At 42.4% G+C, this 16,016-nt stretch overlaps 1 protein-coding gene across 6 annotated transcripts in view; it reads left to right on the top strand.

The window, feature by feature from the left end:
• The window catches only part of LOC133150417 (deoxyribonuclease-1-like 1), a 70,948-nt gene that overhangs the window by 25,514 nt on the left and 29,418 nt on the right, over positions 1-16,016 (top strand). For 2 of the 6 annotated variants that reach the window (XM_061272930.1, XM_061272931.1), the window contains exons 2-3: positions 64-228; positions 312-412. In XM_061272930.1, coding sequence (XP_061128914.1) covers positions 70-228; positions 312-412 — 260 coding nt within the window. In that variant the 5' untranslated portion in view covers positions 64-69. Of the gene's footprint in view, positions 1-63; positions 229-311; positions 413-530; positions 590-16,016 lie in introns of all 6 variants that reach the window. The other 4 variants (XM_061272932.1, XM_061272933.1, XM_061272934.1 and 1 more) reach the window with 3 other exon arrangements.

Below are 16,016 nucleotides of genomic sequence, written 5' to 3' on the forward strand. Positions count from 1 at the left end.
TGACCAGACTTCCTTCAAGTGATTTCTCTGCAAATAGGAATTCATGTGTATTTTGTTCCACAGGTGATTATGACGTGGTGTGCTCCTTACCTTGGACTCTTGCTGCCCTTTTTATGTGTCGTGGTTTGGGGTGGGGGCGTCTCAGCCTTCAGGATCTGTGCCTACAATGTGCAAAAGCTCGACTCCAAGACGGCATCAAACTATAGAGTGCTGCACACCCTTACACGGGTACTTTACAAAGGCGCACACCACACGAGCCACTCACTCATTCACTCATTCACTCATTCACTCACAAATGCCCCTGTGTATAGATCGCTTCTCGCTGTGACATCACACTCATCCAGGAAGTGATGGCTTCTGATGGCTCCTTTGTCAATACTCTGCTGGCATCACTCAACAGGTACAGTGAAAGGTACTGATTTAAGCCAACGTCACATGGGCTACCACTTAATGTTGTCATGTTCCTTTCTATCAGTTTGCTGTGTGAGCCTAAGTACATTGTCAACGTGTTTTTTCTCCACCAATGACAGACTCTATGCATGCAGCACTTTTGCATTTGGTGCAACGTGTTTAAACTTCCGATTGGCAGGTAAACAAATGGCACCAAAAACAGAGTCAAACTTGTCGTTCACACATTTGCTGGAATTACTTATTTTCCGTAAATGATGGGTTACTTTTAGGATACTATAATTATGCTGCTATCAGGCCGAGCACAAGCTATTCTCGCAATGCGATTACAGATAAAGTCAATGCAGATAGGTGGAAATCCCAGCCGGGTAGCACCAGTGATGGGTTTGAGGTTCGCTCATGTTGGTAAATTTAAACAGGAACACTTACCTCAGGTGACAAGAGCCAATCTGCAATAAGGATTTATGTATTTACTACGTCACATACACAGCCCTTAGACATGGCAAGTGTATCTGCATAGACTTAATATAGGACAAAATAATCATTGCCGTTTGTGGGCACAGCAAGCTTCCAGTACCGAAATGGACGGAGATAAAGAGAACCAGGTTTGGAGAATGAGGAGCAAGGATGGTGGCATGTTTGGTAAATGTATCGTATTGGCCCGAATATAATACGGTGATTTTTGCATTGAAATAAGACTGAAAAACTGGGGGTCGTCTTACATTCAGTGTCTAGACATTATACCCATTCACAACGCTAGATGGCGCCATATATCTTTAAAGCGAATGCTGAACTTAACTCCCCAGGCCAAAGCAAACCCCTGTCACGAAAAATAAAAATAAAAATAGCGGTAGCACAAAGAAGAAAAATAAAAAATAGCGGAAAGAAAAGACAAGAAAATAAGAGAAGAGATAACAGAAAATGGTGGGTCGAAGATCGATCAGCCAGGTTAACCGGCAGCTGATGAGAAGTTATGATGCAAAAGATGATGATAAATGAGGCAGAGTCTTCAAACAATTGCAAAGCGGTTGTGAAATATGGTGTCACAAAGTGTAATGTACGGAGATGGAGAGCTCAAAAAGATCGCCTAAAAAGAGCGATCCAGGGTGCTTGCGTGTGTTGGCTCACATGTTGAGCTCTTGATTTGTGAAATAAAGAGCCGATTATCAAACCCATGTCTTGCCTGGTACTTTGGTAATGCTACAATATAGTTGTATACGTAGATCTGTGGAATAATTGGGGCCGCCAACTGACAACGAGGCTGACGTCCATGCGCACGTAGGTCCGGAATCGACAATTGTTTTACACAAGATAAATATTCCGGTGGATTTAATGATTTGGAGTGACACGGCTGGTTCGTTAAAATTGTTGTTTATATTACATTGATATATCTAGGCTGACGTCAGCAGCGCTCGTACTCCGGTGTGAACAGCTGTGTATTTTCGTGTGTTTTTTTTAAGTGACACGGAAGACGAAGATTCTGCTGAATTTATTGATTTGGAGTGACACGGATGGTTCGATAAAATTGTTGTTTATATTACATTTATTTGATATATCTAGTCTGACGTCCGCGGCGCATGTCGTCTTTCCGGGGTCAACAGCTGTGTTTTTTTGTTTTTTTTGTTTCGTTTTGTTTTTCCAAGTGACTCGGAAGACGAAGATTCTGATGGATTTCTTGATTTGGAGTGACACGGATGATTCGATAAAATTGTTGTTTATATTATTGTTATTTCATACATAGTTTATATACACTGACTACAACATGAAGGCCCTGCAGCGCATAGTGAACACGGCTGGTAAGATTATTGGTGCTTCACTCCCCTCCCTGAAGGACATTTACACCTCCCATCTCACCCGCAAGGCGACCACGATTGTGAGTGATGTGAGTCACCCCGCTCGCTCTTTGTTTGATCTTCTGCCCTCTGGGAAGAGGTACAGGAGCTTGCGATCCCGCACCACCAGACTCACCAACAGCTTCATACTCCAGGCTGTTAGGATCCTGAACTCTCTCCCCCCTTCTGCGTAGCGTCCTGTACTTTTGCGCTACAGTGCCTTGCAAAAGTATTCAGCCCCTTTGAACCTTTCAACATTTCGCCACATTTCAGGCTTCAAACATAAAGATATAAAGTTTAAAATTTTTGTCAAGAATCAACAACAAGTGGGACACAATCGTGAAGTGGAACGAAATTTATTGGATAATTTCAACTTTTTTAACAAATAAAAAACTGAAAAGTGGGGCGTGCAATATTTTTCGGCCCCTTTACTTTCAGTGCAGCAAACTCACTCCAGAAGTTCAGTGAGGATCTTTGAATGATCCAATGTTGTCCTAAATGACTGATGATGAGAAATAGAATGCACCTGTGTGTAATCAAGTCTCCGTATAAATGCACCTGCTCTTTGATAGTCTCAGGGTTCTGTTTAAAGCGCAGAGAGAACCATGAAGACAAAGGAACACACCAGGCAGGTCAGCTTCTCGTTTGTGTTTCTCATGTTAGCATACCGTATCATTTAGCCTGTTGTTGCTCGTTCATGTCTGTTCTTGGTGTTGGATTTTGTCAAATAAATTTCCCCCAAAATGCGACATTATTGTGCATTTTATGGCTGATGTGACGTATATTCCGGAGCGACTTTTAGTCCGAAAAGTACGGTAAATATTAGGGGTGTAAATCGCGGGTTTTGGCATGATACGATATATCGATACAAAGAACCACGATACGATATTTGCCGATATCTTTAAGCCTGCTTTGATTCATTCACGATACATCACGATATAGTGCTCTACGATCGATATAGAACAATATCCTGACTAATAACAATTCATACGCAAAATCAACAAGGTACTGCAAACTCTTTATTTGGGAAATTACAAAGTGCTTCCAAACAAATGACTTGAAGCCCAAAGGGGACCGAATTTCCTCATCTTCTTGGACACTAGCCATAGCACCAGCCCAGGAGCCGCGTAGTTGTCGGCTCCCCTTTCACGTGCCTGCTCTGCTCACAACACAACACGCCGCGCACAGCTCCCGAAAAGAGGAAGGAAGCAACAATGAACTGGATTTCAAAACAAAGTCGCGTCTAATGTCCGAGGTCAAAAACGGGCGATATAGATCGATGTTTACGTTTAGCATCGATGCCAACAAATCGTAGAGCATTATATCGATTAATCGATGTGTATCGATGAATCGTTACAGCCCTAGTAAATATTCAGATATTAAGACGTGATAGACAGTCAATGGATCTGATGTGCCCCATGACAAGCCGCTCAAATAAATTTGTAAACTAAAGTGCCATCACATTTGTGAATGAATGGCTTCTAGTTTTTAAATGTAAATCAACCATTTTCTCTTACCTCTTCTCTTATTTTCTACTCTTTTCTTTCTTACCGCTGATTTTTATTTTTCTACATGCTACCGCTATTTTTATTTTTATTCTTCGTGACAGGGGTTCGCTTTGGCCTGAGGAGTTAAGGTCAGCATTCGTTTGAAAGATATCTGTCGCCATCTAGCGTTAGTCTTATTTCAATGCAAAAAACACCGTCTTTTATTTGGGCCAATGCGGTATATTGATTTTTCTAATTAACAATTGAAACTATGTGTGCCTGCACTTGGCTGGCAACCAATTCAGGGTGTCCCCCGCCTACTTCCCAAAGTCAGCTGAGATAGGCTGCAAGCGTGCCCGCAACCCTTGTGAGAAGTGGTTCAGAAAATGGACGGATCAAAATTAGTGACCTGCAAAAAATGCTGAATTTAAGGTTAGTTATTTCGTTAGTTAGTTACAAACACGAACTAGCTAGCTAGCTAGTTTGTGTTTGTTTGTTTCAACATACATATACTGTATTTTTCGGACTAAAAGTTGCTCCGGAGTACAAGTCGCATCAGCCATAAAATGCATAATAAAGAGGAAAAAAGATTTTGGTAGGTAGTGAAGAATGGATATTCCAAACAAGTTTTTTTTTTTTTTTTTTTAAAACAAATGCATTTATTAAAAGCATTAAAAATAATAATAATAATTCACTAAAAAACTGCTATCGGTGATTCTCATAAAATACGACACTTATTATGAATAACAGTCTCCATCACTTCAGTGCCTGCAGGTCAGATTAATGAAAGATGTTTATCTTATGAGATCACATCAAACGGCAAACATTCTGACCAAATGTATCATCTTGAAGAATCGGTGAAAGCATACACCCAAATAAAGTGATCAAAACGGCAACACGGTGAGGGGTATCTGAAAATCAGAGCAGAGTTTTAACTCTCAAACACCTGGTAACAGAGGTGAGGAAACGGGAAACACTTAAGAACTTTACAGGTTAAGATTAGTCGCAAACAGGTGGTGCATCAATGTCCTTGAGCATCCTGCATTGTTTGAAAATGAGAATGGTCGCTAGTTTCAATCCCTGCTATGTGTACAAATCATATTCAAAATGCCTCCCCTTCATTTTCAGTGGGAACAGTGTTGTTGGTCTCCCTTTTTCGCTAGTGCGGCATAGTCTGGAGTAAAATTTGTTGTGGCAATTCTTAGGCGAGATCCGAGGTGTTAGTCCGTTTACCTCGATCTGTGACGGGTTGATGTTGACGTTCATGTGGCTGAACGTCACGTTGCGTACGTCGAGCCAAATTGGCCACTCTCTTTTAAACGCTCGGCACTGTGTCCACCTTGCTTTTCCTTGGGCGACTCATTTTAATGGAAGGATTCCAGGGGAAGGTTTGTGGGTGGCTTTAGCGCAAAACTGCATCTGAAAGCTCAGCGCGCGAATTGCAAGAATGCTGTCGTCACAGCCCACGCTCCAAATTCGGGACTGATACAAATAGAGCGCGAGTGCGCCATGTCCGTACACGCACTTGTGAGTGTGCACCGAGCTTTCTGACACGGCTTCCGGTAGTAAATGCGCGGGCGAGCGCTTCCCCATCTACTGGGGAAACGCAGTCATTGCAGGCAAAATGACCAAAAAAAATGTTTAATAATAAAATTTGTTCAGGGTTGGCGGGCCGGTTTAAACGGTCCTGTGGGCCGGATGTGGCCCGCGGGCCGTAGTTTGCCCACCCCTGGGCTAAACGATATGGTATGCTAACGTGACGTAAACACAACCGAGGAGCTGAGAACAGGCCTGACGTAACATTAACAGTTATTCAAATAACGAACATAAATAACACGCTTATCAAACCATCTGTGTCACTCCAAATCATTAAATAACCACAGCTATTGACTATGTGCGCCGCTGACGTCAGACTAGATGTATCAATTAAATGTAATATAAACAACAATTTTAACAAACCATCCGTGTTACTCCAAATCATTAAATCCATCGGAATATTCATCCTCTGTGTCAAAAAACAAACAAAAAAAAACAGCTGTTGATTCCAGACCTACGTGCGCCGCTGACGTCAGCCTCGTCGTCAGCCTCGTCGTCAGCCTCGTCGTCAGCCTCGTCGTCAGCCTCGTCGTCAGTTGCGGCTCCAATTATTCCACAGATCTACGTATAAAAGTGAGCTGAAGTGGCGCTGAAGATTTGAAGCTTTTAAATGCGCTAATGACGTGCGACATATCAGGCAGAATGGCTTGCCATTGCATTCAACAAAAAAATATAAACTTTCCCACTCTGTTAAAAATGTCCTGTGTTCATCTTCGTATATTCGTTTAGCTGTGCATTTTTTCCTTGCCATTTTGAGAGCAAAATTGACACTCCTCAAATGGGTGTGTCCCTCCTCCTTTGGGGAATTTCACTTCCCGCGTTTGACCAAAATACCATGTTGAACTCAAGCGAAGTGAACACACACAAATAATAAACACAAATCTTGATATGAACGTAAAAGAGCCGCATGAAACCAGGGAAAGAGCCGCATGCAGCTCGCGAGCCGTGGGTTGGCGACCCCTGTTAACTTTATTAGTGTTTTTTACGACAAATTTTTCCCCATTCCTTCTTAATGGCACATTCAACATTTCACATTTACGTCGATCCAGTTTGAAAAAACATCATTCAGCACATTCATATCACATTCAGAAAGATTCTCAACATTCCCAAAATTGCCAAATTAAAAAATTTCACTTTTTCACATTTCATTTTTCCCTTCTAATTTCTAAATTTTCCCACCGATTCAACATCTTTTGCCTACTTATTCTACAACTTCCCACTTACCGAAAATTCCAAATTTTGAAATTCACTCCAAATTCTCCAAAATTTGGTTTTTCCCTTCTATTTTCACCTCTAATCTCTACATGAGTGCCTCTGTGCTGTCCTTCAGTCCAGCTTTTTCCAGCCATTGGTAGGATTTCTTGATGTCAGCCACTTCACTTATCTGCCGATGGTACATCCCATGTAGGGGTTTGTCCTCCCATGATGGTGTCTCTAGCTACTCTTCCTCTGTTTGCCATTGTCTGAGACATTCACTGACCACGTCATCCGTGTGTGTGTATTAGAGATGCACCGATCCGATATCTGGATCGGATATCGGCCCCGATATCAACAAAATAGATGGATCGGGTATCGGAAAATGCAGCCGATCTGTGAGCCGATCCTTTCCTTAATCTATTGGGACGCGGGCTACGTCATACGTCAGCAGCACGTGTGCCGCAGGACGCGGGCGGGCTATGTCATACGTCAGGAGCACGTGTGCCGCGAAAGTTTTCTAAACAAACGCAAACATGGAGGAACGAAAGAGTCAGCTGTGTGGAGGTACTTTAAACTGAACACGCCAACTAGTTCGACGGCAGTTTGTAATGTCTGCAAAGCTAATGTTGCCAAGGGTGTTGGTAGTACTGCCAGTTATAGTACTACCAATTTAATTAAGCATCTCCAGAAACACCACACAACGGAGCACCAGGGGTTCCAGCAGTTGAGCAGATCGAAGTGGACCTACACAGCAGTTAACGTTAGCAGATGCACTGCAAAGACGGGAAGAATTCCCAGGCAATAGCGCAAAAGCGATGAGAATTACTGAGAAAGTTGGAATTCATGGTTTTGGATGGGCAACCGATGAGTGTTGTTGAAAACGAGGGCTTCCGATGTTTACTTGAGCACCTGGAGCCATGGTACAATTTGCCATCGCGCAAGTGTTTTTCTGAGACCGCACTGTCAGAAATGTATGAGAAAATGTGAGAACACTTGTCACAAGAATTAAGAGATGTAGATACCATGAGCTTCACAACTATGTAGAGACATGTTTACATTGCTTGATTATTGTATTTGACCAAGTCACTTGTTTAATCTCTTGTCCCGATGCTATATTTTATTTTTAATTCCACTCTGCACTTTCAGTATATAGAAATAATTTTGAATGGTTTTTTTTTGTGTTCGACTAAGCAGAGCTTGTTTTCAGGGAGCACTTCTCATTGCTGCTTAAATGAGCATTTAAAGCAAAGAACTGTGTAGTCATGCCTGATGCCATTGCCTTTAGTCTTTTCTGTTCCACGTAGAGGTATGTAGCTTGTTAAGTCAACCATAATATCGGATCGGTATCGGGTATCGACCGATACGCAAAGCCTCGGTATCGGTATCAAAACTGAAAAAGTCGGATCGGTGCATCTCTAATATGTATATGTGTATATGTGTATATTAGGGGTGTAAATCGCGGGTTTTGTCACGATACGATATAATATCGATATAAAGAACTACGATACGATATTTGCCGATATCTTAAAGCCTGCTGCGATTCATTCACGATATATCGCGATATAGTGCTCTACGATCGATTTTTTTTTTTTTTTTTTTTTTTAGTAAAAAATGTATAACAATATCCTGATTTATAACAATTCATACGCAAAATCAACAAGGCACTGCAAACTCTTTATTTAGGAAATTACAAGAGTATTGTAGTATACAAATTGCTTACTTTAACACTGAACTTTGATGTCGTGTTTTTTCTTTAAATGTGCGGCGAGATTTGTGCTCCCTGAATATTTGATCACCGCATGGCAGGATTTACAAACTGCACGTGTCTTGGCCGTTGAGCCATCTTTTCTTTGGAATCCAAAGTGCTTCCAAACGAATGACTTGAAGCCTAAAGGTGAGCAAATTTCCTCGTCTTTTTGGACACTAGCCATAGCACCAGCCCAGGAGCCGCGGACTAGTTGTCCCCTCCCCTTTCACGCGCGTGCTCTGCTCACAACACAACAACGCCGGAAAGAGGAAGCAAGCAAGTTGCTTGAAGCAACAATGAACTGGATTTCAAAATAAAGTCGCGTCTAATGTCCGAGGTCAAACACGGCGATATAAATCGATGTTTACCTTTAGCATCGATACCAATAAATCGTAGAGCATTATATCGATTAATCGATGTGTATCGATGTATCGTTACACCCCTAGTGTATATGTATGTGTTTATGTATGTGTTTATGTATATGTGTATATGTATATGTATATGTGTATATGTATATGTGTATATGTATATGTGTATATGTATATGTATATGTGTGTATGTGTATATGTATATGTGTATATGTATATGTGTACCGTTTTTTTCCGTGTATAGTGCGCAATATTTTACTAATTTATTGTCCTAAAATCTGGGGTGCGTATTATACATGGGTACAAAGAAAAAAAAAATATATATATATATATATTTTTTTTTTATTTATTTATTTATTTTTTTTAAATAAAGTCATGGTACAACAAAACCAACAACAGGACTGACCGACAAAGTCGTGGAACAAAAAGACAGGGTGACATTACCAAAGACAGGAACAGAATGACAGTAACACATGCAATGATCCAACGGTGAGCGAGGGGCAGACAGGACTTAAATACAAAACACGTTACATCGATTGAGGTGACACAGGAAGAGCGGGGTGACACGAACAGAAACTATGGCAACCTAGACACATAGCAAAACTGGGGACGAGACATGACAAATCTCCCCCGAAATAAAACTCACCTTTTTTCTTGTTTGTTGTCAATCGCGCATCGCATTCAGCCATCCTGCCCAACACACTTAGTAAAATTCATAATTGACGACACATCGTTTGATGCGATGGTGCAATCCTCGATGGTGTGTTATTGTCAAATATTGTTTGTTTTTTAATCTCCATCGCGGACCGGACGTCATACGGAGGCCTCCATTACAGATGCGCAGAACGGTTGCGCAAGACACGTCAGCTATATAAAGAGCGAGAGTTCAGTTCTCCACCTATTAGTTTCAATTCACAGTTTAATTAGCAGTTTCAATCAGCAAATAACAAAATGCGTATTACAGGTAATATTTTATTTCACAACACTTTGCCTTGTTCCTTTCGTCTCTGCTGTTCATTTCAAACACGCTCCATACGACCGCAATGCTCTTGTATCAGACGCTCGCTCGATCACCTGCTAGTTTGCCGTCTGTCACAATGTACCCTACACAAATCCGAAACATTTGTTGCGGCTCCGAGTCACGACGAGGGGCAAGTTTTGGTTTCCAAGGGTGTTTTTATTCCTCTTCAACGTCTCTCCCATACAGAGCCGCCGTGTGCGCACGGAGCGCGGTGGTGCGTTTAGGGGCAGTCGGAGAAATCAACGCCAACAAAAAAAATGACATCCAGCCTAGTTAAGACCATACCAAAGACTTTAAAAATGGGACCCATTGCCTCCCTGCGTGTGTGACGATCTTTGGGCCTTAAAAAAAAAAAAAAAAAAAAAAAAAAAAAATTAAAATTTTTTTTTAAAAAAAATCATAAAAATTGGGTGCGTATTATACATGGGTACAAGCTTTTTTCCAGCATCAGCATGCCATTGTTAGGGGTGCGTACTATACATGGGGGCGCACTATACACGGAAAAAAACGGTATATGTATATGTGTATATGTATATGTGTATATGTATATGTACGACGGTGCGGTGGTGGAGCGAGTGAGCAGCGCCAAGTTCCTGGGGGTGCACATCAGTGAGGATCTCTCCTGGTCCACCAACACCGCATCACTGGCAAAGAAAGCCCAGCGCCGCCTGTACTTCCTGCGGAAACTTAGGCGAGCGAGCGCTCCTCCGGCCGTCATGACTGCATTTTACCGCGGCACCATTGAGAGCGTCCTCTCCAGCTGTATTGCTGTTTGGGGTGGCGGCTGCACTGACTACAACTTGAAGGCCCTGCAGCGCATAGTGAACACGGCTGGTAAGATTGCTGGTGCTTCGCTCCCCTCCTTGAAGGACATTTACACCCCCCATCTCACCCGCAAGGCGACCACGATTGTGAGTGATGCGAGTCACCCCGCTCACTCTTTGTTCGAGCTTCTGCCCTCTGGGAAGAGGTACAGAAGCCTGCGCTCCCGCACCTCCAGACTCTCAAACAGCTTCATACTCCAGGCTGTTAGGATCCTGAACTCGCTCCCCCGTTCTGCGTAGCGTCCTGTACTTTCACTGTCTGAACTGTCTGAATGCACACTGGCTCTTATTATTTATTATTTGTTATTACTCTTATTTATTGTTTGTGCCTTTTTGTTTATGATGTTTTTTACTTTTGCGCTATGCTTGCTGGCTCCGTTATTTATTGTGTTATCTGTTTATTTATTATTTATTCATCACTCTTACTATTGATTGTTAGAATTTTTGCCTTCTTGTTTTTATATTGTGTCGCGTACATGTATGTCTATCGTGTTATGTGTCTCGTCACCGTGGGATAGAGAAAAACGTAATTTCGGTCTCTTTGTGTGTTGTGACATGTTGAGAGATTGACAATAAAGCTGACTTTGACTTTGACTTTGACTTTGACATTATTGTGACAGAGCCGTCGCTGAAATTTAGAAAATATTTTTAATGTCCTTTGTACCTTCCAAAATTTAAGTAGACCTCAGTGTGCAGGGAGCTTAATTTGGTCCGATCGCGCAACCACAGCACGCCGGGCGCTCACTTTCGCATTGCTTTAAGAGCGTCTTTGTGTTTTAGGATGGCTTTACTGTTCCCACTTGCTTCCGTTGGAGGCATGATTAGAGTTGATGCAATTGTCAGAGTAACGAGAACGTAATAACGAACGGAGTCAGTTGGCATGCGGGTCCTCTCGGCTCATCTCGCGAGGTTCGACAACCGAAATTTTGTCCGACATCCGAAGCAAAAAAAATCACGAATTTTGTCCGACATCCGAAGCAAAAAAAAATCACAAATTTTTTGTTCGAATACAGATTTGTTCGAGAACTGGGACGTTCAAAAACCGAGGCTCCACTGTACTCACTTTGTGTCGAAAGCGCACGCGCTCAAAGCAACATACTCAGTCGGTACCAGCAACCTTTAACTTACCACGGCGCACAAGTGAATGGGTATAATGTCTAGACCCCTAATGTTAAAGTTAAGTTAAAGTCCCAATGGTCGTCACACACACATCTGGGTGTGGTGAAATTTGTCCTCTGCATTTAACCCATCCCCATGTGATTTTGATCCATCCCCTGGGGGAGAGGGGAGCAGTGAGCAGCAGCGGTGCCGCGCTCGGGAATCATTTGGTGATCTAACCCCCCAATTCCAACCCTTAATGCTGAGTGCCAAGCAGGGAGGCAATGGGTCCCATTTTTATAGTCTTTGGTATGACCCGGCCGGGGTTTGAACCCACAACCTTCCAGTCTCAGGGCGGACACTCTACCACTAGTCCACTGAGCTGATGTATGTAAGACAACCCCCACTTTTTCAGTCTTATTTCAATGCAAAAAACATCGTCTTATATTCGGGCCTATACGGTAGTTATGTAGATTGGTGGAATAATTGGAGCCGCAACTGACAACGAGTCTGACGTCAGCGCCGCATGTACTTCCGGAGTCAGCAGCGTTTTTTTTTTTGTGACACAAAGGATGAAGATTTCGATGAATTTAATGATTTGGTGTGACACGAACGGTACGATAAAATTGTTATTCATGTCACTTATTTAATATATAGTTTATAGTGTATGCACGTTCTTTCGGCCTGTGGAATAATTTGAATTGCAACTGACGACAAGTCCGACGTCAGCGCCGCATGCACTTCCGGGGTCAGCAGCGGCGTTGTTTACACAAAGGACGAAGATTTCAATGGATTTAATGATTTGGAGCGACACAGATGGTTTGATAAACGTGTTGTTTATGTTATCGTTATTTGAATGACTGTTAATGTTAAGTCAAGCATGTTCTCAGTTCCTCGTTTGTGTTCATGTAACGTTAGCTTACCGTATCGTTTAGCCTGTTATTGCCTGTTCATGTCTGTTCTTGTTGTTGGACTTTGCCAAATAAAGTTCTCCCAAAAGTGCGACTTGTACTCCGGTGTGACTTATAGTCCGGAAAATACGGTAATTACGAGAAGGCTTCCTTCTCTGTAACTATTTTATGTATGCCATAAAGATTGAGACACAGCTGTGGAGCCTTTTCTTTGAAATTGCTGAAGGTCTAAGCCAGGGGTGGGCAAACATTTTAACTTAGGGGCCGAATTGGGTTGTAAATTTTGATCGGGGGCCAAACCAGGAGCAGAATGCAGTGTTTGTGTGAAGTAATATAAACGACATGTCATGTTTATTTGTATAGCCCTGAATCACAAGCAGTCTCAAAGGACTTCACATAGACAAACAATTGACAATTATTCTCAAAGCATCCCCTGATCTTAAGTTCCCAAAAGGGCAAGGAATAACTTAAAAAAAAACTACCAGGGGAAAAATGAGAAACCTTGAGAAGGGACCACAGATGGAAGGATCCCCCTTTCAGGATCACCAAGCTGCAATGGATGCAGAGAGGGCACAAAAAATACATAATATGAAAATCAATGAAAAAGTGGACGTCCAAGTCAAAGCGATGAGCTGCCAGAGGTGCCCTCGATTGTCCTGGCAGTGTCTTCGAGGAGGGTAAGCTGCAGTTCCCCCATCCTGAATTGGTCCACGAGAATCCAGATAGCCGCTGTCAGCTTGGGTGCCACCTAACCACCTCCCCAGCCGTGGGGGGAGGGGGGAGGGGGAGAGGGAGCAAAACCAAACTCCAGGCGAATTGGCCACTACAGGTCAATTAAAGGCCATATCGTAGAAATATGTCTTTAAACGTGTCTTAAATGTTTCTACTGAGGTAGCAGTTCTAATATTCATTAGTAGGGCATTCCAAAGCTCTGGAGCCCGAATAGAAAATGCTCTCGACCAGACATGGCCAAACTACGGCCCGCGGGCCACATCCGGCCCACGGGGCCGTTTAATCCGGCCCGCCAAACCTGAATAAATTGTATTATTATGTCATTTTCCCTGCAATTACTTTGTTTCCCCAGTAGATGGGGAAGCGCCCGCCCGCGCATTTACTCCCGGGAGCCGTGTCACAAAGCTCGGTGCACACTCACAAGTGCGTGTGCGTACTCAGTAGTACGTAGTAATTTCATCTATCAGTGCCGAATTTCGAGTTTAGGCTGTGACGTCAATATTCTCGTAATTTGCGCGCTGAGTTTTCAGATACAGTTTTACCCTAATGCCACCCACAAACCTTCCCCTGGAATCCTTCCATTAAAATGAGTGGCCCGACGAAAAGAAAGGTGGACACTGAGTGCCGAATGTTAAAAAAAGAGTGGACAATTTGGCTCGACCTACGTGTGCGAGAAGACTTTCAGCCACATGAACGTCACAGATCTAGGTTAACGGACCGACACCTCGGCTCTATCCTAAGAATTACCACAACAAATTTTACTCCAGACTATGATGCACTAGCAAAAAAGGGAAACCAAAAATACTATTGATTTCTTTCTTACTTTATTTAGATGTATTCTTTCACTGATTCTTCAAGATGATGTATTTGGTCAGAATGTTTGCCGTTGGATGTGATTTCGCCTCATCAGATAAACATATTTCATAAATCTGACCTGCAGGCGCTGAAGTGATGGAAAATGTTATTCATCATAGCAGTGTCGTATTTAATAAGAATCACTGATAGTAGTTTTTTGGTGAAATATTTTTTTAATGTTAATATAAATGCATTTGTTTTCAACAAGGGTGGCATGTTTTCATGGTTTGTCTTTGTCTGACATTAACATTTGTTTGATATTAAACATTATTGGGGGGAAACTATGCATGAAAAAAGTATTTGAGAAGGCAGATAATTTTCACAGCACTGGCAGGATCTATGTGCTCTCGGCTCATTAGTTTATTGATTGCAATGACATGACTTTTGTGATGGTGACTGCTGGCTTAGCCTGGCCAGAACCAAGCAATGCAGATGGAGATGGGGTCTCAACCTCTTACTCTTGTATTAGTTGTGATGGTGAAATTGTCTCAATATACACCGTATCTTTCAGACTAAAAGTCCCTCCGGAATATATGTCGCATAAGCCATAAAATGCACAATAAAGTGAAAAAAAACATATATGTCGCTCTGGAGTATGAATTGCATTTTGGGGGGAATTTATTCGACAAAATCCAACACCAAAAACAGACATGAACGAGCAACAACAGGCTAAACAATAAGTATGTTAATGTGACATAAACACAAACGAAGAGCTGAGAATAGCCCTGACGTAACATTCAGAGTTATTCAAATAACTATTACATAAATAACACTTGTCAAACTATATGTGTCACTCCAATTCATTAAATCCATCGATCGTCCTTCATGGTGTTAGGATACGGATTTTAGCTATTGATCTGACTCCAAATTGTGATCAACACTTAACACAAGAATTGCTATGTTCTAATCCACACACACTGGCGCACCTAACAATTTTGCGAGTTCGTTCTGTCAAAGAGAAGACCAGTAGATCAATCAGACCGAATTTACCAATTGTTTAATCCTGACAAAGCAAGCTAATACAGGCGCCTGGGTCTTGGGTCCTTAACACAAAAACTCGTGTGCCTTCGTGACCAGAAAAGACGACACATTCTTCCGGGTTGCCCAGTTTTAAAGAAACACAGTATGAATATTCAAACATGCAAAAGATTGTGTGGTGATTGGTCGATGGTCGATGGTCATCTCCTCCTCGTTTGGGTTTTCCCCTGGACCACAAAGACGAGTTGTTATTCGCGTTCCCCATCGGCCTTGAGATGTCCTCCCTGTCTGGACCTCCTGTTCCACAATACTTTGAAGAAAACAAATTCATGTAGCCTGCACATTCCTTTCCACTTACTAAGCGACCACACTATTACTAGAAATTATATTGATATGATTATATGTGTCTAACGGAGCCTTAATCAAATGTGTTTGCAAACTGCCGAAAGTACATTTCCCTTTATTCCCTCTCATGACCTCATTTATGAGGTCATCACCCGTTACTCTAGCAAGCAGCGACCAGCATGCTGTCGGTCCTTTCTTCCCCCCGTGGCTCATGTTGAGTCACCAGGGTATATTGGCCGTTCGGTGACAACGGGCCAACGTTTTTCTCGATCAACCGGACAGTGAGTGACCTAATACATGAAATACAACAACAAAATCATCACTGCAGTAAAGCCACAGCAACGAGCACAGACATGATGAGGCCTTTCCAGCTTCCGAACGTTTTCATCCAATCAGACCAAATATCGGTGCGTACACCTGAATGATCTTCCATCTTTTTATTCAGTGTCCTTAGTCCTTCCAACGCCTGGGTCAGTCGGCCCCCTGGCGCCGTGTTGTTGGGGATGAAAGTACAACATGCATCACCAAACATTCCGCACACACCATGTTCCTTAGCCAATAGCATGTCCAACGTTCCAATTGAGATTCTGTATTTCAATGGGGACAACCACCATAAG

Source organism: Syngnathus typhle, linkage group LG2 (assembly GCF_033458585.1).
Source record: "Syngnathus typhle isolate RoL2023-S1 ecotype Sweden linkage group LG2, RoL_Styp_1.0, whole genome shotgun sequence".
Classification (NCBI taxonomy): domain Eukaryota; kingdom Metazoa; phylum Chordata; class Actinopteri; order Syngnathiformes; family Syngnathidae; genus Syngnathus; species Syngnathus typhle.